The 27,519-nt window shown below is 49.5% G+C and overlaps 1 protein-coding gene across 1 annotated transcript; it reads left to right on the top strand.

The window, feature by feature from the left end:
- Nucleotides 1-1,164: 1,164 nt before the first annotated feature.
- LOC126543008 (RNA-binding protein MEX3B) lies at nucleotides 1,165-5,591 on the top strand. The gene is made up of 3 exons (XM_050190160.2): nucleotides 1,165-1,593; nucleotides 3,403-3,621; nucleotides 4,301-5,591. Exons 1-3 carry the CDS (start codon nucleotides 1,368-1,370, stop codon nucleotides 4,903-4,905), a joined length of 1,050 nt encoding a protein of 349 aa, XP_050046117.1. The 5' UTR covers nucleotides 1,165-1,367; the 3' UTR covers nucleotides 4,906-5,591.
- Nucleotides 5,592-27,519: the final 21,928 nt, after the last annotated feature.

The raw sequence follows: 27,519 nt of genomic DNA on the forward strand, positions 1-27,519 counted from the left end.
CCCGGTTCACGACGGGTCCTAAGAAGAAGAAGAAGAGGACTGTCGGAGGAGAGAAGGAGCGTGCAGCGATCGGGAGAGGGGCAAAGGGGCGCGCACGACCGCTCAACTGCCGCTTCACGCTCGGCATGGCGCGATGCCCCTCCTCCCCGAGGCGGCAGAGCAGTATTCTGCCGCTGCTGCCCGCTTCTTCTTCCAGGGTTGCGGGTGGGGGGGGCCTTTCTTATGGTGGCGGCGACAGGAAGCCGGGGCCAGGTTGTGAGCGAAAAATGTACGCAGCCGCAAAACAGGCGGAGAGAAGAACGGAAAAGCGAATAATAATAATAATAAAAAAGGGAGCAGGCGAGTGGAATTTGCCGCTTTCAACCCAGTTCCCACCGAAAGTGATGCCACACACGCACACTGCCAAGGCCTGGTGCCATTGTGAGTCTGCGTTCGTTGAAGCGACCAAACTCATTGAGCCGTTTCCGATTATTCACTTCTTTAGGATATCAGGTGCCCGAGCTAGTTTTTGGCCTCCGAACACACACCCAACAGGGTGTCACAACTTCATAATAAAGATCATGTCAGCCTGGATTACCTCAAAACTTGCACCGCACAGCCTTCATCGAGGCGAAGGACGGCGAAATTCGCAGTACTGCGGAGTAGTGTATGCGTATCGTTTTGAAGTGCACATCAGCAAGCTGAAACAAGAATCTGCAGACAAGTGTCAGAGATCCTTTCGTCTTCGCCATATGCGAAATGAAGAGCCGTCGCAGGGCATGAAGAAGCACGCGCGAGGGATTCGACCCAGAACTGCGCGCCCAGCAGAAAGTACCTTTCAAGCGGCTTTACCATGCTTTGCGTCGGAGAACGTCGTCTCCGGTGAGACAAAGGAAGCCGAAACGTCGTTCATCACGGCAGGCACGCCTTCGCCAAGCACACCTAACCCTGCACATGAGCAGGGTAGCAACTGCCTTCGCGGCGAGGGGAGATGCCGGGTGAGAGAAATGCTGCGCCGCGATTGGCTGTGCTTCCAGACAGGCAGTTAGACGGCTCTACGAGCAGTACTCCACAGCGTTCGCTGATCGCGCAGCCGCATCGTTGTCGGTGGCCTCAGCAACTATGTGTATTCGCTACCGATGGCAGCGCCGCTTTGCGCCTGACGTCACGATCGGCGGCGTCGCTGTGGGAAGAGCGCGGGCTGCGATTGAACGCACCGGGCGCGACCAGTGCGGCTCAGGTTGTGCTCGGGAAGGCACGACTCTGGTTGTGCGCCGGGCTCTCGCTTCTCTGTGCAAAGTGTAACTTTATTTTTATATTCTTTTGATACAACACCGCTATACACGTTTTGTCAGTTTTGTACGAACTGCAAGGGCCACCCCCCTGTGATGCCTGCTAGTCTGTTTCCCGAGATGGAGCGCAGCAGCGGGGGTCTCGAAGACCAACGAGCGCTGCAGTTAGCGCTCGAGCTCTCTATGCTGGGACTGAACAACGAAAATGACTCTCTGCATCCTAACCTGGAAGCGGACACGAGGAACAAAAAAAGCCAGAACACGACGGAGTGCGTCCCTGTGCCTAGTTCAGAGCACGTCGCTGAGATCGTCGGCCGGCAAGGTGAGCCGTCGCTCTTTGTTGTCTTTGTTCGTGACGCTTCTCCGCTCGCTATATTTGGAGCGATAGAGATGCGAGCGGGCACGCCGCGCCGTCCTCTCGGGGTCCGTGCTCTGCGAGCCCTGGCCAAGAACGCCGCGCTCTACGCGTGCACTGGCAGTTTAAATCCCCTGTCGGCGTGTCCTTTGTTGTTGCGCGCCGCCGGCTCACATCCTGTCCCTTTCGCGCTTCCTTCTCCGGCCGCCGGCCGAGCTGCTATCTTTTCTCTCCGGCTTCTCTGGTCGCGCCGGCCCCTTGTGCGCGCCTTGGGCGCATTTCGGACCGCACAGTTGCCCGAAGCACGCTGACGGGCCTTTGTCTAGTCGGGCTGTGGCGTAGGCTTAGCACGACTCCGCGCGGCTTCGCTCGCGCTGCGGCCTTTGTCCAGCCATGCCGCGCGGTGCAGGCAGCTATTCTGGACGCGCTACTTTTAGAGCACCGCGAGCCGGGGCCCCCATTTTCTGCGGCCTGAACTCCGCTCCACTGCCGGGCACGATCCGCGGGTTCAGGCGGCCAACGGAACTTGGCTGCTTACCGGCGAACTGCTACGCCGCCCGCTAGTTCATACGCATGAATTGTCAGAGCGCAGCCGCCGTGTCAGAATGCGCGCATTCTAGAATTGTTTAGGCGCCAGCGATTTCTGCGCTGTGAAACTCCAAGCAGATGCTGTTTGTATCTGCTCAATATTTTGCAGACACAGGCTAGAGCGGAGACGCCCAACGGTATCTGCGCGCGTTGTGAAATGAATGCGGTTCAAGAAGGCTTGCACACTTAAAATGATCGTTGCAACACTATGCACTGCAGCGATATTGTTTTCTTGTAATGCGCAGAATACGCGCTCAAGGTGCGAGATTCTTTGGTCCTGTCGGTGCTATAGTACCGTAGTATTGCTCCTGCAATACCTTGTGGAGACAGCGTGGACATTAGTGACCGGCCAGCCCGTTTCCGCCCGACAAACATAAGTCTGCAGCGGCGTAATTCGTCAGTGGCTGTACTAAGTGTAGTGGGCGTCATTTAATTATTCGCTGAATAGGAACTGAGGTTTAAATATACACATATATACACAAGATTGCAATATTTTGGTACCATTTATGCAAGAGCTACCCAGAAAGCTTTCGTATTGTACAATGCCTGGTATTGTTTTATCAAAATGATGGGATCCTGGGATAAGAAATTGCTGTGAGCATGAATTTCCGGGCTGGGGGGGGGGTTGGCCGTGACCACACCAAACGGGTGACGACCGGTTTGCAGAGCTCTGCTTTTGACAGTTGTCCTTTTTTTTTTTTTTTAAGAAGATATTATGTAAAATTGCGCCTTGTGTGGTGTTCGACACCAGGGAGAGGGCTTCAATAGGTGCAGCATCTGTCACAGCGAATGTGATGCAGAGCACTTGGGTAAAATTTGTCTATGGATTCCGAATTGAGTCACTCAATTTTGTTATGTAGAAACTCGATTGAAAATGTGAATGTTGCACAACTGAAAATTTTATTCAGTTATTCAAGGTATGTCTGTTAATTTCTGGAATTGTCTTTTCATTAGATATAGCCTGTGTGAGAGAAATAATTGTCGCCCTATACACGAAATGGAATGACAACAAACTGAATGCTTGCTTTTTCACCCATTAATCACTGCTTGCTAATATTGGATCACTTTACAAGAGTTGCTGAGTAGTATAGAGAACTACTAAGGCACGCCACTGATTTAAGATTTGAATTTCTGCCCTACAGAGGATGTGACTTTTGCTGTAAAATGAAGTGTTTTGTGTGCACGCAGGCTGCAAAATTAAGGCCCTTCGTGCCAAGACCAACACATACATCAAGACACCAGTGCGAGGAGAGGAGCCTGTGTTTGTGGTCACTGGACGGAAAGAGGACGTTGCAGCAGCGAAGCGAGAAATACTGTCAGCAGCTGAGCACTTCAGCCAGATTCGAGCACAGCGAAAGAACCACCTCAACGGCAGCTTGGCCCCAGGCCCCAACTCTAACATTCCAGGTGTGTTCTGGCTACTTTCTATAGTTCCACGTCTCTCGCATTAGGTGACATAAAAAAGGATGGGACTGCACTGTCAGCAGAATACGCTCCTGAAAGGCTGTTCTTTACAGGAAAGAAATATGTAAAGCAAGGTGTCTACATTAGGGTGTAAACTTCCACATGTGTCAGTTCAAATTGTTACAAGTGCTTGTGGGTTGCATAGTGGCAGCACAGTAGCTTGCCATAAACATTATCGTGGTCACATATTTCATCAATGCCGCCTTTCACAATGAGGCCCTTGGGCATGTGGATCAGTACAGGTAATCAAAAAGTATGCAAAGCGAAGTCATAGAAGTGTAATAATTCAATGCAATTTATTCTCTTACATTTATTCTTCCAGAATACATTCTAAAATCTGAATCAACGGCTTGACTAAGCCCAAAGACCCATGTAAACCGGTTGCATACATGAACTTGCATGTCTAAGAAAAAGCATCGGATGCTTTAAAACGAATAAGTACAAAGATAATTAGTGAATAATGTTTAACGCTCACATAGGGTGTTGCACTTGTATACCTGAAACTGTTACTGCTCTACAAAGCATAGCATTTCATCTTATACCATAGCATTAGTGTTATTGGTAGAATGCAGTGTGCGTCAAGTGAGACTATTCACCTCTTGTCTGATGTGCTGTGTTGCAGGCCAGACAACGTTGCAGGTACGAGTGCCGTACCGAGTAGTAGGGCTAGTAGTCGGACCCAAAGGAGCCACCATCAAGCGTATCCAGCAGCAGACCAACACGTACATCGTCACCCCTAGCAGAGACAAGGAGCCCGTGTTTGAGGTGACGGGCCTGCCGGAAAGCGTGGAAGCAGCCAAGCGAGAGATCGAGGCGCACATAGCCATGCGCACAGGCGGTGGGCTTGGCGAAGAGGAGCCCTCGGAATTTTCGGAGGTGTTTGGCTTCCCGCCCAAGCTGTACGGCTTCGCATACGAGTCGGACGAGGGCCTTGGAGACTCTCCGACTTTCGACCCCGCGGGGCTACCCTGGGACGGTCGGGTAGCGCCACGCAGTGGCGGTGTGGACAGCGTGGCTAGCTCACCGACCGACTCCCTGGGCTCGGGCCCCAAGCGGGGCAAGCGCGACTGCGTGGTGTGCTTTGAGAGCGAGGTGGTGGCGGCACTGGTGCCCTGCGGCCACAACATGTTCTGCATGGAATGCGCCAACCGGGTGTGCGGCAAGCTCGAGCCCCTGTGCCCCGTGTGCAACCAGCCGTGCGCGCATGCGATGCGCATCTACTCCTAGGCATCCTCTTTCCCACTGTGAACATACTCATCTTTTTTGTTTCGTGTCCCCTCCCCCCCTCGTGTCCTCACCCATCGTGTACTATAGTTTTGCGCGGTTCGCGTAGTCTTCCAGTTGCTCACGACCCAGCAGCTGCCAGCTCGTCCCGGCAGGCAATAAGGCCCCCGTATGCAACGTCCTGTTGGCGGCGCCCCTTCAGTTGTTCACTTGTGTTGCCCAGAGAGCTGTTTGCTTCCCGCCGGAATCCCCGATATATTTTATTATTCAAATTTTAAATGTCCCCCAGATGGAGATATGTATTTTTGGTGTTATGAAGCGTCTTGTGTGCGCGTACTTACGGGGAGCCCACTCCCTCATGGTGGCCCCCAGAGAGATATGTACACTACTCTATTTTGAGCTACGTGCCGCGCGGCCGAGCCCGCCACTCAGGCTGGTTCGCATCGCGCGGCTACCCTAGCAATACCTGTGCGTAGGCTCATACTTATTACTACTACTGAGGAGAGTATCCATATACACAATGGCTATATCCGACCTTTTGAGATTCAATCGGTTCGTATTTTATTACTCTCTCCACGCGAGAATATCTTGTTTATGCACAAACATTGCCAAGTGGTTTTATAGAGATCGCCCTCATTTTATTTGTTCCGAGATGATATTACTTGTTAATAAATATGTACGAATGGAAAGCTGTGTGGCTGTCTTCCTGCGCTGCCGGATCGACTTCCTGCGGTGTTTTCATGGGCATTTGGGTCCGTGGGAAACCATTACCTATGCAGTTGCTTGTTTTCGCTAATGCCCACTGCCAATGCCTAAGCGCACTATTCGTTATCGGGCATTGAACGATTTTCGTGCCGTGATGTGTCGGGGCGAAGTGCCGCTGCGACAACGTGCAATTGGTCAATCTCGTTAGCGCTTTCGGAGCGCACTTTATGGATTCAGCTGCACCTCGGTGGTTTGACCGTCGTGCCGATGTGACGGTACAACCAGCTGACCAGTTCTGGGGCTGTTCCTCTCCCCTCCACATCGTGCGCCGCCCTTTAAACAGAGGAAGGGGTCAAGAGCCGGTGCGGGGACCTTGGGGCCCGGTTCAAGGGCCGCGGCGGGCGGGAACCAGTTGCAGCCCACTGGGGCAGCGGAGTTTGGGCGCAGCCGGGCGGCCTTGGCTGCGGGCGATCACCTCTCGCCACGAGGGCCTTCCTACCGGACTCTCCCTCTCCGCCGTGCTTGCTTCGCCAGCACGGGCCGTCGCCTGCGCGCGGCTTCCCCTCCTCGCGAAAGTGACGTTTCGGCGGAGGGGCGCGCACGCACTCGCCGCAGGTAGCCGTCGGCGCCCGTTCTGCCCTTGCGCCGCGTTCACCCTTTCCGGTCATGCTTCCAACTCGCCCTGCGTTGCACACTTCAGCGTAAGCGAGCTCGCGGAACGGTTTCAATATTAGTTGTCCGTCCCGAGCTATTGGAGGCGGCGTTGTTGATTGCCGCTGTTTACCTCGCATGTTCGCCAACTGCTAATGTATGTTACCGCCTGCGTGCGCGCACGTAAGGAGCATCGGGCTGCGGCACGCCAACGTTTCCTCCCGTTCGCTTCCGGAACTATTGACGGCAACCATTTTGCGATTACGTGCCCTGGCGTTTCGGCTGCTTGCTAGGGACTTCGGTTCCAGGTAGGTCAGCGGCTATGGCGTCCTGCTGCTGAGCACGACGTCGCGAGTACGATTCTCGGTCGCGTTCACATGACGGTGGAATGCGTAAGCCACCACTCCGACACCTCTCGGCCTCAGTTGTCAAGGTGCCAGTGCGACGCAAACTTCAGTGCAACTCGGCCACATTTTGGTACTCTTCGAGTCCCGTTGACGCCCATGTGCGCCTTAGCGCATTGGGTTGCTGCTCCACCATTACCGCCATCGATGGCAGGTGCCAGTTATGAGCAGCGCACCTGGCACCACAACGGAACGATACCAGTGCCTCCCCTAATAGTGTAAGATACTTTCTACTGAGTGCATTTGACACAAGAATATATTAAAACGACGGAACGTTGGGTCTCGCCATTGCTTTATTCAGAAAGCCGAGCATTTACGCTCGTGTGGCTTACTGTAAAAAAAAAAAAAGAAAAAAATTGTGTTCCGACTTTGTCGCTTCTAGATGTACGATCATTTTACTGGCAAAGTTCGATCGTTGTTCTAACTACCCTAAAAAACTGGTTTAGCGCCCTGTCGAGTCGTCACTGCTGCGCAGATTTTTAAAAACAAAAATTTGACACTGACTGCGACGGCAAGGTTTAGCCCTGCGCTTGAACTTCTCGGAAGTTGACCCAACTACACGGGGCTCCCGGTGTGTCTACCAATCGTGAAAACCGATCATTCTTGGGGATTTTGAATACTCTAAAAATACTCGGGGAAAACAGGGAGAATTTGTGCTTCTACCAGGGAAAAATTAGCTGTAATTTTATTCAAACGGAACGAAAGTCGCGGTAATGCTGGTTCGTGTAACAGAGAGGGATCGTAACCAGTCGTCTTTCGACGCCGTGTCGTCGGCTGGAGGAGTTGCCAGTGCACAGTCAACGATCGACTTTCTGGACGCCTGATAATGTGGACGGCTTCGTGGCACTACCATGTGCCCCATAGGGTCAATGTATAAGAACGCCTGAAATTTCGGACACAAGAACCCTTCGCCGTCCGATTTTCCGGAGCTTTTGCCGTGACCGCAGGTCCGAAACGGCATTAATCAGTCGCCACTGCCGCCGTTTTTATTACGTCACCGCCGCACGCAGATCCGCTGGCAGCCGTAACCACCACCGCGGTAAACGCTACGCCTAGCTGATTCAACGTTCGCTATTAAGCGTCTTGCCGTTCGGCAACATGCTTTTCATTTAAAGAATTCGCCGCTGTAAGCAATGGCTCCGTCTTATGTGGTTCTCGCGAATGGTTTCAAAGCTCGGAGAGCACGGCGCGTTGCATAATGCCGGTTCCTGAAAGCTAGCTTCGCCTCAATACAGAAATGTTACGCGGTGAAGCGTAAGCGTGGGAATTGGCAATTGCCACGGGACAGTATCTATTCCTTAATTATACACGCAACCATCCGCCATCTCCTGTCATAGTACGAGCACCGGTATGCCTAATAAGTGTACTGGTAGGCCTTTTCGGATCTGCCTGTGGAAATTTGAGCCTTTAACGGCAGTATAAGACGTGCATTAATTTTTTTCGAACTTCCCAATTTTTCGGACGTTTTCGCGGTCCTTAAAGGAAGTTCGAAATATCGGGTGATGACTGTACAACTGACCAAGAGGATGCTTCAAATGTTCCGTGGGGGCGAACGCGCGGTGGAAGGAGGACGGGTAGAGAAAGGACCTACACATTGAGGAATGAACGGGACAGGAAGCGTGCCGCCGCTTCTTTGAAGGAGCTTGAGCTCAAAAAACAGTGTTGGCTGACACCTAGATGCAGGTGTCCCTCATACAAACCAAAATAAACTTTTTAAAGCAGTAAAACGCAGCACTGAAGCGTTGTGCATAGGCTGAGAGCGTGTCAGGACAGTTGAGGTTGACGCACCGGCTGTGTAGAGAGAATCTCACTTGTGACAAAGTTCATGTCCCCTACAGTCACGGCGTTCATATTTGTAGATGCGAGCTATTTTTGCCATTTCTGTGCAGTGGTAGCAAGGAACAGAGCACAAACATTAAGAGGAAGCTTTAGCTCAGTTGCTCCTATCTAAATACATGTAAAAGGAGAATTCGTTTTTTTTCCGGCTACTAATGCACCAAATTTGACGGTTTGTTGCATTTAAAAGAAAAACTAAAGATCTAGTGACTGTCGGCGTTGAATTATTGATCTAGGTCGTCAGTATTTTGCTAAAAATAGGCAAACACTAAAAATTTTTAGAAAACGAAACTATCAAGTTTACAACTCTAGCTCAGGAGTGAAAAATGATATCACAATTCTGTGAAGTGCATCTAATAGCACATTTAAAGCGGACAAAATTGATATGTCACACATGAATCTCAAGAAATTGAGTAATATGAAAATACAGCTTTTGCAGACCCCTTGTACACAACGTAACAAATTCACGTAAGCTATAGATTGACATATAGAATTCGTCCGCTTTGAATGGTCTAATGGATGCCGTTTACAGAACCTCGATATCTGTTCTTCATGCAGAGCTATTTATTTGTAAACTTTGTTCTTCTACATTTTTCAAACTTTCGAATTTTTGAAAATTTTTCTAAAAGCATTCAGGCCCTAAATCGAAATTTAGCTTCCAACAGTCACTAGAATTTAACTTTCTCTCTCAAATGCACGAAATTTCATTAAAATCGGTCACCGAGTTATCTCAGAAAATAGTTTTTTCGTTTACATGTATTTGAATAGGCCGCGTCGGAGCTGGGCCCGAGCTAAAGCTTCCTCTTAAGCTTAGGACAAATTGAACATTCTGATAACCGAAATTACTTCCATTTTGCTTCTGAGTGATAGGCATCGTTACAGAGTACTGCTTTGGTGAAGGCACTGCCATGTTTTGCGTGACGCTTGACGTGGGCCATGTCGGTAGCAACCTTGAAATATTTTTTTTTTCTTGAAATGCTTGAGGCCGATTAATAATTGGGCATGTAATTCGAGCGGGGGACATTTAATCCTTTTTATGAAGAAACGTAGCATGACTAACTTTATAATATTAAAATATTTAGTTCCTCTGTATATACAATGACTCATCATAAAATGCCCAAACAGTCATTCTACCACTTTGATTTGCTTTCAGCGGAGTCTCAAGCACCATCTATGTTTCACACATGTATCGACAGTCGATCATAATTCGTGACTGAAGGGAATAATCGAGAACATTTGTTTCTGTATGCATTTCCTTGATTTACAATGTGTTTTATCATTTTATTTAAAACATATTTTATTCGTTGTGCATTTTACTAACCCCTCCCTTCTGATTTCTTTTTGAATAAAATAAATGCTACTCCTTACTATTAAACTGGATTAAGTGGTTTTATTTAGCATGCTTACTTAGAGAGTGACAGCATCGGGCGACATGGTGTCAGCCTGCCTTGACGTAAAACAAAGTTCTGTGTCACTCAGGGAATTTTGCAGAGGCACTCAGGGAAAAACTGGAAGACTCTGGGATATTGGAAATGCGAACTTGGTAGACACTCCGGCTAACGCGGACGCGATAGACACGGTTGCGCCAAGATAAATTATGGGGTTTTACGTGCCAAAACCACTTTCTGATTATGAGGCACGCCGTAGTGGGGGACTCCGGAAATTTCGACCACCTGGGGTTCTTTAACGTGCACCTAAATTTAAGTACACGGGTGTTTTCGCATTTCGCCCCCATCGAAATGCGGCCGCCGTGGCCGGGATACACGGTATCCTTAAAATGTCACGCCGCGCAGGCCCTGTAATGACATCGTACAAGCTCCACTAATCTGCCCGAAAAGTTGCATCACTTTCAGGTTCAAGTTCTGATATCGTTGTGCGCTATTAATGTTCGATAGTCTGAGAAGATTTAAGATAAAAGGCATGCGTTGCGAGTGTTACGTTTCATTCTCAAAATCCTGAGGAATAATTTAGTCAAGAATGTAAGGCTTGGTTTGAGCAAATTTAGTGATAGTGTAGTGTAGCAATATAAACTGCACTTTCATTAGTGCATGCCATGTAGCGTACCTAGATATATGCGGAGCCTGACGACGACGGCGAAAATTCGCTTGGAGTGCTCACATAATTGTTATCGCAATAATAAATATTTGCGCGTACAAACATAAGGCGCTGCTGGCAAAGGTGCATCCAGACGCAATGGATTCAAGAGGTTTGTTTACGGCTCGTGAAAGATGGACTCCGGCCTTCGCCAATCACGGCGTTCAGGCCGCCGCGCCGTTTGTGTTGGAAAAGACGGACCAAGTGTGCGTAAAAGTGGCGTAATAAATTATTCACAACGGAATCGAACCGGCTATTCATGCAGGCATTAGTTCTCGTGACAGCGAGAAAGGTGCGCTTCGGCGGTGGCTCGTGATTCATCGTGCGTGAACTTGAGTTCGCATCGGTTGAAGCCCTAAATAGCACCGGCACTGGACCCCGGAACCATGGCTCCAGCACAGTGCGGCCACTGCAGAAGCCTTGCTTTCCCCGACTGCTTCTGCGAGCAGGGGCAAGGAAAGAAAGAAATAATAAAAGAAATATTTTTGTAAATGTCGGGTTCCATTGGAAAACAACAAGAAGAAAGTAAAATAATACATAAAAGCTTCCGCGGAGCTTTCAAAAAGAAAGGAGGAGGAGCTGCAAGCAGCCTTCAAGATGCTTCCGTCGCGTTGGCTCGTGCTGAACGCGTAGTACATTATACATATTAGAGCGGGAACAACAGCTGTGAAAAATAAGCAGCGACGAGAACAGAAGAAAAAAAAAGAAAGAGAAAGTCACTCCATGTGAACGCTGTTGGTCAACACCAGCATCGGAAACGCACAAAAACCGGGCAAGAGTAGATCAGTGTTGTTGCATCATGAGTGTCAGGTTGCTGGGCTGCTAACGAAACGTCAGAACAGCCATCTGATTATAGAGACATGCGCGTATGGAAGCCGATGGCGCCAAACTGGCAGCGAAGAACTAATCAACTCGCCGTGACTTCGCGTGTTTACGAAAAAAAAAAATCCGTTACGGACCAAAGCCGCGCATTCCGGATCAATGAAGGGAAATAAGCAATAAACGCTACAAATGCTCAAAACCGCCTTACGTTATAAAGGCAGGAATAAAATAGTACTGGTTCGATACCACCCTACCTGGAATAAAAATACGTACAAGAAGGACAGGTTGGACTTTGGGAGTAAGAATCCCTTGAGCTAACACTGTTCTTTTTTATGCGAAAGCGTCAAATGGTCCATTGCGTCTGTAGCAGCGAAACGGCGCCTAAATTCCCTCTGGCTGCGTTGTCAAGAGCGCGCTCGTGACGCTGGCTCGGGCCTCGACGCAGCAGAGCGGCCGAGGCGGGACACCTGCCGCCGCGCTAGCGCACCAGGTCTTGCGTGAGGGGAGAGGGCGTCGACGCCACGTCAACAGTGCGCCTCGACGGAGCAAATAAGGCGTCGCGTCGATGCCCCTTGGTGGCCGCTGCTGCTTCCTCGGTCTCTCGTCGCGCAGGACGTCGGTGGCATCCGGCGTTCTTGATTTCTCGGGAATATCGTCCTCAATAACGAGCTAAAGCGTCCTCTTAATGCTTTCGCATTCACAACTCATAAGACTTGCTTAGGACTTGCTCGGATCCCCCCCCCCCCCTTCCTTGAGTGGTAATCTCATTCGGAACACGGAAGGGAAGCGTGGTTTCGACCAAGCATGGCACTCATCTGCGCCGTCTGCTGCGTTTCGTGCCTGGCGTGGCAGCTGTCCTTTCCGAGTCTGCTCACAGCAAGAACCGCCCAGGGAGTAGTTCGAGCCCAGCTGGTGGCACTATATCAGCACACGGCTATAACTTCCAGCACTGCTTCAAGGACGCATGCCTAGTTATCACGTTTGCCAAGCTTTCTTCAAAGATGAACTTGTGATTCGATTTATGGTGCCGTTCAAGTCGCTTTATTTGGACGCCTGCGAAAGCGTGTTTGCCAAAAATATCCACGATATCTTTCCTCTCTCACCTTTTCTTTTTTTACATGCTTATGTAAATACACAGATAACTAAGTACACGCTCTCCTTACAACTAAATTTAGTAACAAAGCGACATCGCACGGCAGAAGGCTTGCACTCGTCGTGCGCAGAGGCGCAGTTTAGTCGCAGAAACTCGAAGACCGATACATGCGGCAGCGAGTGTTTCCGTAAGCGACACAATCTGATGTACTTCGAAAAGGCAGATGTGGCGGGTCGAGGCAGGTGCTATTTTCGTAGTCGCTTCGTGAGTCGTGCAAGGATGCGCACAAGCTGCAAGCGATGTCGACACAGCAACGGCAGAGACACTTGAATTTCGTTTTCTTGACGAATCTAACTTCAACCGCAGACTATTAAGTAGTGCGAACGGAGCAAGCGAGCTGAAACGGCTCACCCGAAAAATGGAGAGGGAATGGCTGGTATACCGCTTCGTGCATTTCTTCGCTAGCACCGACGAAGGTAATGCCAAGTGAACAAACCGTGGCTCCAGAATACCTGTCCCTCTCATTTCCGTGTGAGGAAATCCTCTTCCTGGTGTATTGGAATAGAAACGAAAGCCATCATGCTTCCAGATAATGCGTGCGTCATCTCTTTAAACAGGTCAGAACAAAAATCCTCAAAATCCATAAAACGTCCACAGATGTTTTACTGAAGATGCTTAAACAACCAGTGATTCTGGCCTTACAATTTTCGTCAACTATTTTAATGTGCACTGGGTGTTTCAGCGAACGCTTTCAAACATTTCTAAAGCTTGCATGTGGCAGGTAGCACAATTCTAGCTCATGAGCTGGTCTACTCGAAGAGGCGGACATTACGTGCACAAGAAATTGAAATGCGTAATCGACTAATTGACAAAAGTTCGCTAATTAAATTTTCACTAGTTACCTTATGGTTCATATTGCAAGTTACAAATTCTAACCGTGGAGTTCGCAAGGCGCATCCACCTGGAACGACTTCTCAGGATGACCAGTTTCGAGATATTCCTGAACTTTGCGGAGAAACGCAGTGGCGTTCTAGTTACTTTTGCGCTTCAATGCATAAAACTGGCGCTTCATTAAAGAAGTAACTGGAACGCCACGGCATTTCTCCGCAATGTTCGGGAATTCATATCTCGAAACTGGTGTCACCCTGATAATTCGATTAAAGTGAATCCGCCTTGCGATGTGAGCTTATTAGAGGTTGGATTGCGCAACATTTTGATGAGACACACAGAAGAGAAACGCACACCACAGAGCGCTCCACAAGCGCTGTGCGGTGTGTGTTTCTCTTCTGTGTGTCTCGTCAAAATGTTGCGCAATCCAGCCTCTGACATGCTATACCGACACGCCCAGTCGTGAACCTTGGCGATGCGAGCATTGCCTTTCTTCCTTTTTTGCTGATCCTAGATTCAAATGACAAGATTCATAGTTAAAAATGAAATTATGGGGTTTTATGTACCAAAAGCACGATCTGATTATGAGGCACGCCGTATAGTGGGGGACTCCGGAATAATTTGTACCACCTGTGGTTCGTTATCGTGCACCTAAATCTAAGTACACGGTCGTTCTCGCATTTCGCCCCCATCGAAATGCGCCCGCCGTGGCCGGGATTCGAACCCGCGACCTCGTACTTATTGCAGCCCGACACCATAGCCACCAAGTATCCACGGCGGGTTCAAAGAGATTCGTCCTTTCTTAGACGCGATGCTTTGCAAGCAGGACCAACTGATAACCTGTGCACCGCTTTCGCAATCGAAAAGTGTACCGGCCTCGTTTGATCGGTCGCAGCGGAACTGAAGGAGGTGCCAAAGCCAATGGCCGAATGACCGGCTTCGTCGTCTGGTCTTAGCAAACGACGCCGAACGAGAACGTGCGTCGGGGTAAGTGCATCCGAGCCTTCCACGCCACAGCTTGGGACAAGAAGCGGCTCTGTCGAGGGTTAGTCGTTGGACATTAATCGGGACTTTTATACCGTGCAAGAGTGCAACGAGAAAGGTGAGCACGGTAGCATCGTTTTCTGATCATTCTCGTGTCGCGCTTTATTCGGACATAACGATGTCAGAACGAACACAATACACGCACAAAAACAAGCCAGAATTGGTCTCGATGTTTATATCTTCATCTCTTGCCGGTGAACGAAACGTGGGCAGCCTGCGAAGAAACCTCAAGACCACACGCGATGGAACCCAATCAACGGTGGCGCTGGTCGCGCTTCACTTGAATAAAAAATGGCGGCGCGCTCGCGCGCCGTGCAGCATTAAAATTCCAAGGCACCGTGCATATGCACTACAGCTGTGCGCATCGGCGAGTGCCACGCCTCTGTTTACGCCGACTCGAGCGAGGCGAGAAAGAAATAGGGAGAACGAACGAGCGCCGCGATGCGGCGAGGAGTTCGTGCCTTAAGAATCTGCCTCGCGCGTTTCTGCCATTGGTTGGATCCGTCGACGCGCGCCGGTTTCTGCCCCGGCACGGCGCCGGCGGGACTGCGTTCGCAGCAAAATGAGGAACGCCTGCTTTCGCTCGGTCGCCGCACCTTCGGACCGCGAGGCGCGCTTTTCGGAGGCTGCGTTCGTTCCGTACGACATTTCTCAATCTATCGAAGAACGCCGGTTTATATTTTGGTGGCGAGTCGATTGCTGGTAAAGAGGCAGCGCATTGTTTTATTTACGTTTGTAACATCGTACATGGTTTGTCTTTGTTCCGCGGTTTAACGTCTCAATGACCGACGTACGTAAGAAAACCGCACTCCATGCTATTGCGAGTGCTCGTCTACAATGAACGCTGAATAAACAACAATGAAATGATCGAATTCGCTTCGGTACAGCACGCATCCGCCATACTTGTTCCTATCGTTGCATGAAAGCATGTTGGATCACATCAGCGGTAAATGAGAAGAATTGCCTTTGCTTAATGGTACATAAAAAACAGTGTTTATTTTTATTTGTTTTTACTATTAATTTTTATTTATTTATTTATTTATTTGTTTATTTGTTTGTTTGTTCATTTTTGCCGGAACTGCGCTTACAGCACACTGTACTGCGGATACATGGCTGGCCAAAGCCTCCTGTGTGTGTCGCTGCCGGTTAGGGTGGATGGATGGATGCTATGAGCGTCCCATTTGAAATTGAATGATGGGTTGCGCCCCCAAGCTCTTGTTCTTATTTTGCTTATGTCCTAACTATATTTCTCGAAAAAAAAGCACACAAACACGCGCGCACACACGGACACGCACACACAAAGTATTACCAGCATAAAGCTTACCGAACCACTACTGGGAAACTTGTTTTCGTGCCCCTCCGTTGTTTGTGGTCCCCCTACCTTTCTGCCAGCAAACCTCTAATCGCCTCTTACTAATCTCTATTGCGGACATGTTTACTTTCCCCCTGCTATGCCTGAATCCAAGGGATTCAAGGAGACCAGAGGAGCCTAAATCGACCGCTGGGCAGATATCTTCACATTCTAATAAAACATGCTCCACCGTTTCCCTAGCTTTACCGCACCAAGCAGATGCTCCTTCATTTTTGTTGTATCTAGCTTTATAAGTGCATGTTCTAAGGCATCCTGCTCTCGCTTCGAAAAGTAATGAGCTTCCCTTTTAGTTATCATAAATTGTTTCTTTCCTGATTTAGTTTTTTTTCCTCTTAAGAAGTTACTCATAGCAGGCTTCTTTTCCATTGCCGCAACCCATCAGATTATCTCAGCCTCTCTGACTTTATACTTGACGCTCTTTGTTGTCATGTTGCTCAACATACTGGCCGCATACTAGCTGGTAAGCTTCCTACTTCTTTTCCTTCGCTGTGAATCGATGTTTTTCCTCTACAAATATCTGAACACTCTACCGGCCCATTTAATTTCTTCCATATTCTTCAGTAGTTCTTCGAAATCAATTTTACTATAAACTTGTCCAGCACATATCACCCTGCACGGCTTCATTTGTAGTCTTCCCGCGAGCGCCCAATGAGAGGCGTGCCACTGACCTCTGGTTGCCATCGCGTCGTGATTGTACCCCTGACTTAATCAAGCACATAACCGCACTTCCATATGTAAGTCCTGGAACCATTATACCTTTTCACATACCCCGAAACACCTGTATCCGCATCTTGTATTGTATCTATTGTATTCGCATAGCGCTCCGTCTTTCATTACGGCCGCCTTTCTCTTCCCCTTTGGTGTTATTATTCTTTCCTGTGTTTCCGTATATCTATTGACTTCGTTTATCCATATGCCAAGGTATTCGTATTGTGAGACCGCGATGCGATGCTTGTATATCAGAGCAGCCGCTCGAGACACAGCCGAAGCACCACCACACGAGCCAAAAGATGAGTCGTATATACAAATGACGACGCGATGTGCACAAATAGCGCGCACACTAAGTCCTAGAAAGCTACGCAGTTATTTAAGTGTGATTGGTGGCGGACATTGCAGCGATCTTCTCGGGATCAGGCTGAATGCAATGTTTACTGACGACGTCCAACACTTTAATGCTTCGGGTTGCAAATCGAATTTTTTTAGTATTCACCGGTTTTTGCTAGACACGTGATAACTTCGCCTAGACGTTGTAGGTACTGAGAGACAGCCGACGAAAGGATGGCAATGTCGTCCAAGTAACAAAGCACAGGTCTTCCACTTTAAGCCACGGAGTGGCTTAAAAAGAACAGCGACATTGGAGGTGTTAAAATGATTTCAAATAGAGTTTTTAGAAGAAACCAATTTATAATTTGGGAAATTTAAATATTTTTGTGCCACGGAGATAATAGCAAACATTATTGTGACTGGAACCCAAGTAGAAGGCCCCGTAGAAGGGAATGTAAAGGACTACCTAGGTGGCCGGAACGTATAACTTTAAATATATTTTTCTCCTCCTTGACCTCCGGCTTCGTTCAGATTTATTTATCTTTTTTTTTCCTCGCTGTCCGCTCACTAACGTTCTTATGAACTGCAACGGTTGCTTCGCGAGGTAGCTGCTCCTTTTATCGTCCTCACCTGTCCGTCACGCACACGGCTTCTCAGTTGGTTGGATCATCAGTTTTCAGAGCGATAAGCACAAGGTCTGAAGCCGGCCGAGTCCCCCCTTTCGCTTGATAATTGACTTATTTATCGCCACACTTATCAGGACCATGACGGCGTGACGATTACCATTTCACGTTACGCCGTTAGCGATGCAAGCTGTTGCGACCCACGAGCGTTGTCCGTTTCGACGGAACCGCTCGCTGGCACACACACTTGGTGCTCGCTGAAAGACACGTTTTCTGTCGCAAGTTAGAACACACACAAAAGGAGGACACACAGACGACGGCGTAATGTGTACGTAATGCGGCATTTCACCAGTGGCAAGCATGCTCACTCCTAACCACGCTTTACTTGAAAGCTGTGAACTACTTACAGAAGAACGCGAAAAGAAAGAGCTTTGGATATGTTAGTGCTACACTGCAGTTAACGGCGCGTTCGGTTTTCAAAACACGTGTTCTTGTTCTAGTTATTTATTGTGTTGGGCGTTTGACACATGTATTTCAACGTTAAACATGTAAACATCGAGTCTATCAACCCTGAATGAACAAAAAAAATTATGAGGTTTTACGTGCCAAAACCACGATCTGTTTGTAAAACACGCCATGGTGGGAGACTCAGGAAATTTGGACCACCCGGGGGTTCTTTAACGTGCACCTAAATATAAGTACGCGGGTGTTTTCGCCTCCATCGAAATGCGGCCGCCGTGGCCGGGATTCGATTTCGCGACCTCGTGCTCAGCAGCCGAACACCATAGCCACTAAGCAACCACGGCAGGTTGAATGAACCAACAGGTGTGCTATAACGTACACTTACGTATAGGAGCTTTATAGTTTCGTACTATAAGAGATCTGTTCGACAATGCTTCAGGAAGCGTAGACTGCTAAGAAGAAATCAAGAATGCCCGGTTCTTATTTGGCTAGAAACAGAATCAACAGTGGAACACGCGAGTCAGGGATAAGAATCTCAGCCTTGCCCAACTCCGTCCCCTTCGAGCTGTTCTACTGTGCGCAGCGACAAGCGCCAGCTGTCGCGCGGTGTGTGTGTGTGTGTGTGTGTGTGTGTGTGTGTGTGTGTGTGTGTGTGTGTGTGTGTGTGTGTGTGTGTGTGTGTGTGTGTGTGTGTGTTGGGGGGGGAGGGGGGAAACTCCCGAGCCCCCTCCGGAGTTCTCCGGGGCGAGGGGGGGGGCTGAGCTTTCCCGGGAGATTCCGACGCCCCCTCCCCCGCCCCCCCACACACATCTAAAGTGCCATTACCAGAGCTTTGTCACCCACATTATCTGAGGTTTCTTTTGACTTTTATTAACCTTTTCACTTGAAATTTTACTGGGGCTAATAGCTTACTGCATCACTGTTGGCGCGGACGTCCACGGCTTTTAGTTCATACTTTCGCTTTACTGCTGCAAATCCTGACAATAGGAGGACAAACGCATTAGAAGCACCAGTGGCGGCTGCCTCATCCATATTTTCTCACTTCAACATTATTTTAAATTTCCACTGTAAACACAATGCACACACACACACACACACACACACACACGCAACCTATTTAAATATACATACAGGACAGGACAAAGTTATGTTTTTGAAAGAGATGGAGGTAGCCAATTAAGATTATGTTTCTAAAGGTATGGATACCCTATGCCTAGAGAATGAATATGTTGCTGTATGTTCACCACGCTTCAAGTTGCTTTGCTTGCTTTTTTTACCTTGAAAAACAACCTATAAACTTCAATGACCTCTTCGGCAGAGACATTTATCAATGGCGAGTGAAATGCACGTGAATGTTGTGTGTCTCAGTATTGCTTCTCTTTCCAGTAAGCAATGCCAACGACTCATAAAAAAGGCTATTCTAATAATTTAGAACATTTATAAGGAATGGAAACATCGTCAGTTGCATGTAAAGGTCAAATATATACACGGTGTCTAAATTAATTATCATGAACCAAGATTAAAAGAAAGAGCGATGCGTTACTTGAAGAGAACCTAGTGCATCCCGTTTATATACAGTAGAGTAACTGTCAGCAATTGTTTCGTTACTGACGTTTAATTAGGTAATCGTAATTATTTACCTAACTTGTGACGTACTATCCTGATTATCAAAGTGTCAATGAGGAATTTGAAGGCACAGCCCAGGCACATCTAGCTGCGGTATATTCAGCGACGTACTAATTGCATAGTAATTTTTTCCGACTGATAAGTAAACCCCGCGAAATATGGAGAATACCACGTGACTGTGCTCCCACCCGGAACATAAAGCAGTGCCCTCAAACAGGCTCGCTCTGAGTTATCCAGAACGAAATAAAGGAAATAAAGAAAAACATCGTGATACAGCTAGTGTCTTAGCTGCCGCGTCCCGGCCGAGGTAACACGTCGCGTTTGGTGTTAGTTGGAAACAAGCTCTGATAGCTGTTGTCTTAGGGCAGGTAAAGTGCACGTGTGTGTGTGTGTGTGTGTGTGTGTGTGTGTGTGTGTGTGTGTGTTTTACGACAAAACCTATCACCACAAAAGCAAACTGACAACGCCAGTGCAAAGATGTAAAGGTGCGTTTTGTTTCGTGCCAGTCGCCATGTCTTTCTCTAATGAGCAGACGGTAAACATGGTCCTTGCAGCCCCAGACAACACCTGCAAATTAATTAATTTAATTATGGGTTTTTACGTGCCAAAACCACATTCTGATTATGAGGCACGCCGTAGTGGAGGACTCCGGAAATTTTGACCACCTGGGGTTCTTTAACGTGCACCTAAATCTAAGTACACGGGTGTTTTCGCATTTCGCCCCCATCGAAATGCGGCCGCCGTGGCCGGGATTCGATCCCGCGACCTCGTGCTCAGCAGCCTAACACCATAGCCACTGAGCAACCACGGCGGATAACACCTGCAAAGGGGTCATACGAAGGGTCGACGCAGACATCAGCGAGGCCCATCTCCAGCGCATGATCGTCAACCATCGTAACCCGAAGGCTCTGGAAGTCAAACGAATTAAGAACACCAGCACAGTGGTCATCCTGTTCGACGGCATGAAAGTGCCTAACTATGTCATGTGCGGCGTCAGCCTTCTGCGCTGCACGCTCTACAAACGCCAAACCGAGGTGTGCTACGCGTGTGGCGGCTTGGGACATCGTGCGGACGTCTGCCCCAACCCCACCAATGAGGACTGCCGGGGCTGCGGACTAACCTCCCCACCCGATGACCACCAGTGTTCGCCCAAGTGCGCCCTTTGCGGAGGCCCGCATCTTACGGCGGACAAAACGTGTAAGCAGCGCTTTCAAGTCCCAAACATCGCACGCAGACGTCGACGGCGCTGTAAGCGCGCCAAGAACAAGCACCAGCAGCAGCAGCTGGAGAACCGGCCACCTGACTCCAGCGCGGCGGGAGCCCCCAGGAGGGAGCGCTCCGTCACGCCAGTTGGTCGACAACGCAGCCTCTCCAGAGGGCGCTCTCGTTTCCGAGGGCGCTCTACCTCCCGGGCTCGGATCCAGGAAACGCCAACCTGGGCCGATCGTGTCAAGCCGAAGTAGACGACGCCGGCTTCAAAGGTAACGCAGGTAGCATTGCCGGAGCATAAAGTTGATCCCAGAGTCGCTCAACTCATGCATGAGAACGCTCGACTCAAAGCAGAAGTGCCGCAGATGAGGGCCGACTTTGAGTCGCTCCGTAAGTCTTACCCCTCGCAAGTCGAGAAGCAACAGGTGCCCCCCTCAGGGAAGCCGCAGGCGCGCTCGGGTAAACGGAGGGCCGCGCCCCCAGAGGGGGACGCTGACTCTATGGAGACCGAGTCCAATAAGAAAGACTTAGAAAAGATGCAGCAGGCAGTTCAGCAGCTTGCTGAAAGCGTGACTGCCCTCCTTAGAAGGGTGGCGTCCCTGTAAAGTGCACAGGCCGCATTAGCTACGGCTAGACAGCCTTCGAGGGAGCCCCATCGGGCACCTTTACCCGCAAGCGCCGTCTCCGTCAACAAGACGGTGGAATGACCAATCCAAGGCAATCACCATGGCGGTCAATCCCAATAAGTTGGCTGTATGGCAGTGGAACTGTGCCACTTTCCAACGGCGCAAAGCTCCGCTGCAGCAATTCGTTTCGGCACAGGCGGTCAAACCGCACGTAATTCTGTTACAAGAAATTCTCGATGACGCGCCCACCTTCCCGGGATACAGGGTTGTATTGATACGGGAGGAAGGAAAGCGGGGTTTAGCAACCTTGGTCGCACGGAAGTGCTCCTTTCAAGTACACAAAATACCACTTGGAAAACTAGGGCGGAAATCATTATGGTCGAAATTATCCCTAACAATTGGCTTAACAGTGTCTTCCTTGTGAACATATACAGCTCGCCGTCGGATCAACGGCAGGCATTCGCCACGATCATAAAAAAGGCGGTGGCCCTGAGCAAGGGGGCCCCTATAGTGATAGCGGGTGACTTCAATGCATTCCACAATGCCAATCCACCAAGGGCAATCTCCTTGTCCAGGCAGTTGATGACTGCTCACTAAAATTGATTACGGATCCCCAATACCCGACGCGAACCGGCACGTCGGTAGTTCGAGACACTAGTCCGGACCTGGCGTTCGTCAAGAACGCCCCCGGAGCAGGATGGCAAAATTTGCAAGAGAACCTGGGTAGCGACCACTTCACTGTGGAGATTACCCTAACAATTAACACAGCCCATTCCATGGAATTTAAAGTGACGGACTGGGATGCCTTCCGGAAAATGCGGAAGGCGGACCATAGACCGACTACGATAATCTCGATAGTCTGTCCACAACACTCCAGAAGGAAGTGCAAGCTGCGACCGAGGTGGTTAAGACCGACCTAAAGGTAGATAGGATGGACGCGCACCGTGCGCACCTCCTAGAAGCCAAAAACTCCATCCTGAGCCCCTGGAGAACGCACAGATTCCACCGCCGACTTCACAAGAAAATTGCGGAACTCAATCGTACAATAGAGACTACTTCCATCAATAGAGACTACTTCCATCGAACTGTCCAAACAAAAATGGAATGAAGTGTGTTCCTCGGTGGATGGGCAGATGAGAACGGGGGCCAAATGGAACCTGCTCAAACACTTACTCGGCGATTCGCAAAGCAAAAGCAATCAGAGACTAGCCATCGATCGCAAAGTTCATAATCAAAAGGCGGCGGGCGTATTTGAACACGTCCTTTTGCAAGAGCTGGCCGAGAAGTATCTCCCGCTGAGCCCCTCCGGTGACGGGTGACGGGTGACGTTACCGGGGGGGGGGGGGGGGGAGCGGTTGGGGAGCTCGACGCCCCCTTCACGGTATCCGAAATCTTGGAGGTGCTCCAAACGTTCAACGGTCGCTCTGCACCGGGCCCGGATGGCATCTCCAATAAGCTCCTCCGCAACTTAGGCGAACAATCAGTTGAGCTGCTCACCGAGGAAGTAAATAAAATCTGGGAAACGGGCCTCGTCCCCTACTCCTGGAAGACAGCCTCAGTGGTGCTCATCCCGAAACTAGGCAAACCTCTTGCGCCGGAGAACATGCGGCCCATCTCGCTCACGTCCTGCGTGGGTAAGGTGGCCGAACATGGCATTTACAACCGTATATCTAGGCACATAAAAATTAATAATTTATTCCCTTACAACATGGCCGGCTTTCGGCCGGCACTCTCCACACAGGACGTCATGCTACTTATAGAGAGGCAAATCATTGATGACGACCCTAGAGACACTCGGGGCATCCTTGCTCTAGACTTGTCCAAGGCTTTTGATAACATCTCGCACCGGTTCGTGCTAGACGCCATCTCGGACCTGGGCCTGGGTCCACGATTCCATGCGTACGTTAGCTCCTTCCTCGGGGATCGCAAGGCCACTGTCAAAATAGGGCAAATCAAATCCAAGGAATTTACATTGGGAGCGAGAGGCACCCCGCAAGGGGCGGTCATCTCTCCCTTACTGTTTAACATCGCCATGAAGGGCCTCTGGGACAGACTGTCCACAGTAAGAGGAACGGGTCACGCCCTCTACGCGGATGATATTACCGTGCGGTGCATGGGAGGGCCTGACGCTGCAGCTGAAAGTGCGCTCCAAGAGGCGCTCGACATCACAGAACACTTCCTACTAGACACGGGCCTGAGTTTGTCACCAACCAAGTCTGAACTTCTATTGTATAGGCCCACCGGACTAGGGGGGTTAGGTGCTCCACACCCTTAGATCAAGTTCCCATAGCCCTCTATACGAGGGACGGACAACAAATCCACAGAGTGGATACCATCAGGGTCCTCGGACTCTTGCTGGAATTTCGTGGGGGCAACTCACAGACAGGGGGGTTTAAGCGAGAGCAATCTCCTCACACTCTACCACGCGTTTCTGATGAGCCACGTTAACTATGTAGCCTCCGCGTTGCGCTGGTCTAAACGGGATGAGGCCAAAATCGACGCCCTCATGCGCAAAAGCATCAAGCGTGTGCTGGGTTTACCACTCACTACCAGCACCGTGCGTCTCATGCAACAAGGAATGCACAACACCCTGTCAGAGGTGATCGAGGCCCAACGAGTGGCCCAAATAATACGACTCTCATCATCGCGAGCGGGGAGACGCATCCTCGAATCCGTTGGATGCGGTCACCAGGAAATCACGGAGCGCAACGTGGCCCTATCACCCATGGTCCGCGATACGTTCAAGGTAGATGCCCATGCCATGTAACGTCCACCCTCAATACAATGTAGGGCGCCGGGTAGCCAGGGCTCGTTCCCTGTTAAAGTGGCTGCGGCCACTCCGAATCTGGCATGTTTCGTTGACGCCGGCCAGTACGAGCGCTCTAATCATTATGCCGTAGTTTCGGTTGACTCCAATGGCACTCTCATTAACTCAGCATCCATGCGGAAGGTTTCTGCAACAGTAGCCGAGCAGGTTGCTATAGCTATAGCACTGAAGGACCCTCTACGTCCCAATATCTTTACAGACTCCAGGTCTGCAGCCCGAGCGTTCGCCTCCGGCTCGATCTCAAAGGAGGCGGCGGCCATCCTCGGCAGCGAGGGGGCTGCTGGTTTCCATATCATCAAATGGTTCCCGGCCCATATGGGAATCAATGTGCACTCTGAGGTTGTTAACGCCAATGAGTTGGCCCATGACTGTGCGCGAAGTCTTACACACCGCGGCGGTTCAGGTGGACTCACGGGCGGCGACTTAGGACTGTACAGGGATTCGCTTCTCACCTTCCATGAAACCTTGGCACATTACCAACTTGCTCGGCGGGCCTTTCCGCTACCACATCCTAAACTTAATAGACCACAATCGTCGGCCTTTCGCATGCTCCAAACGGGGTCGATTCGGTCACTTCGCGCCTAATGTAGAACCCCACTGTCCAGACTGTGGGAATGCGTACTGCTCCTTATCTCATATGCTCTGGCAATGCCCTGCGTTACGCAGCTCATCGCTAACCACTCTAACCGACTGGGAGGCAGCCCTTAAGAGCGGCGACCTCTCAGAGCACCTACGGGCTGTCCAGAGGGCCTGTGATAGGGCGGAGGACCACGATCTTTCGACCCCGATGTGGGTGCGGCCCACGACGGCTACGGGGACTCCCTGAAAAGGGAGGTACCCTAACGCGGTTCCTCAGGACCATTAAGAAAGTTCTTTGTCTGTCTGTCTGTCCTTGCCTTGGGATCGGCAATGGCAACAAGAGGAAGGCCGCAAATATATATACCAGTCATGGAAGTGTGGCGGTAGACCAAACGCATCGACCATCATCAAAAATTATCAAAACCTGCGACAAACCGGCAGCTTCAAGAAACAGCGGCGGAGGACTCCACGTTTGAGTCCTAGCCTACGCCCGGATGTTCTAGCATATATGGCCTCAAACCATTATGCTAGCGTGCGGGATGTGGCCGCCCAGGTACCAATTTCCAAGTCATCAGTTTGGAGGATTTTAATGATGGCCTTTCACCCGTACCACACTCTAAAAAAAGTTTACACCCTTTGGGGCTTATCTTGTCCCCAAACAATAATCGTCGTCTGCCTTGCTTGCGTTTCCTCTCTTGAAAGCTCGGCGCTCGCTACTTTCTCGTAGAGAATGCTGTGTAAAGCTGATAACGCGCAAGCCGTTCGTGACTAGCAAGTACCGGCCTCGCAGCGTTAAAACAAGGAAATGCGGGTAAGGGGCAAGGCAGACGACGATTATTGTTTGGGGACAAAATACAACCCAAAGGGTGTAAACTTTTCTTAGAGTGCACCTTAACCAGCACAATGCTTAGAAGATAGGGACCTGTAGAATCGTCTAGATTTCTCGAATTAGGTCCTCACAAAAGCCGATGAGTCACCGGACTTTTTGAGCAACATAATGTGCACAGATGAAGCCAATTTTCGCAGAAACGCCTTGGCAAACTCGCATAATGCACACTATTGGAGTGACTACACTGGGTAAAGCGCAATCGGCACCAGTAGCAGTGGTCGCTCAATATTGTGTGTGGAATTTACGTCAGTGCTATAATCAGTCCCATCTTAGATCACACACTGACCGGACAGCGTTACGTTGACGGAATCCTTGAAGGAGTGGTGCATGAGTTTCTCGGCGAAGTCCCGCTGTGACGTCTTCCGCTTCCTTGGTATCAGCAAGATGGGATACCAGCAGACAGCAGCAGCCGAGCACGAAACTGGTTGGATGCGATTTTTCATGCGCAATAGATTGGAAGGCACGGGCCTGTAAATTGGCTGGCCAGGTCACCTGACCTCTCTCCACTCGATTTATTTCTTTGGGGTTATGTAAAAGATCATGCTTACATGATCGAGACGGACGTCAGATTAACTCAAGACAAGGTTAACAGATATCTTCCGTAGAATTCGAGCGTCTGACATCAAGAAAGCCACTGCAGATGTTCCCGGTCTGTTTATTTCGATTTTATTTTATGCCATGAACTTGTTTTTGCAGCACGTATACACTCTCACGAAAACTAAAACCGTCACTTTAATTTGGCCTTGGTCCGAAGCAAGTTTTTGGCGCGAAATATAGCTGCGCGCGCATTCTGTTGATGCGGTGCGAGCAAAGCCGGGATTTTGAAAAATTATGTGCCCATTACATTGCTTTTAGCGTTTCGTGCGTGCTCAGAGCGGTGTTTCGGCCGCGTTATCAAGGGGCTTTTGATCTCAATGTGATCAGCCGGCCTTGAGAGACGGATAATAAGTGTGACGTAGAGAGGAAGGAATAGCTGGCAAGCCGCGAAACCTGTTGTTGCTGCTCCTTCCGTACCATTATCAAGGTGATGCCCTGTCTCTTCGGGTTTGCAACAGGCAATGCATTTGCTTTCAATCAGATTATTTGAAGGCTCTGCTTTGTTATGCGGGTGGGAGCGCACTCACTTGGTATTTTTCGTACTTCGTGAGGTTTCTTTGCCAGTCAGAAAAAATTTTACGCAATTAGTACGTCGCTGAAAACACCGCGGTTAGATGCCATATTGGGGTGACTACGAATGCCTCATTGACAATTTGAAAATTAGGACAGTACTTCTCGAGTTAGATAATTAATTGCAACTACCCAATTAAATCTCAGTAACGAAAGAATTACTGGCGGCTACTCCACTGTACTGAAAACAATATGCACTAGGTTTTCTTCCAGTAACGCAACTGCTCCTTCTTTAAGTCTTGGTGCATGATAGTTGGGGAACACTGTAATTCAGTCAGTAACCGAAATGAGGCCAAGCCGGATTGACTGCAAGTAAGACTCAACAGCAATCATGCGCAGCAGCGCTTATACTTGGACTCACAGATGAAGAAACAAAAAGAGCCAGAGAGAGAGAAATTCCAGTTTCGGTGGAAAAGCGAAGCAGTATTAGTGATAGCCAAGTATGCGACAATTACACAGTGACAACACCACCGAGAGGACTCAGGCTGTGAAATTGAACTGTCTTCTACTATGAGGTCTTGATACTCGTATAACGCCGTCACTTCAGCGCTTAATTCTTCGAGATCACACGAAGTTTCTTCAAGTGCAAGGAATATATGTGTATATATATATATATATATATATATATATATATATATATATATATATATATATAT

Source organism: Dermacentor andersoni, chromosome 2 (assembly GCF_023375885.2).
Source record: "Dermacentor andersoni chromosome 2, qqDerAnde1_hic_scaffold, whole genome shotgun sequence".
Classification (NCBI taxonomy): domain Eukaryota; kingdom Metazoa; phylum Arthropoda; class Arachnida; order Ixodida; family Ixodidae; genus Dermacentor; species Dermacentor andersoni.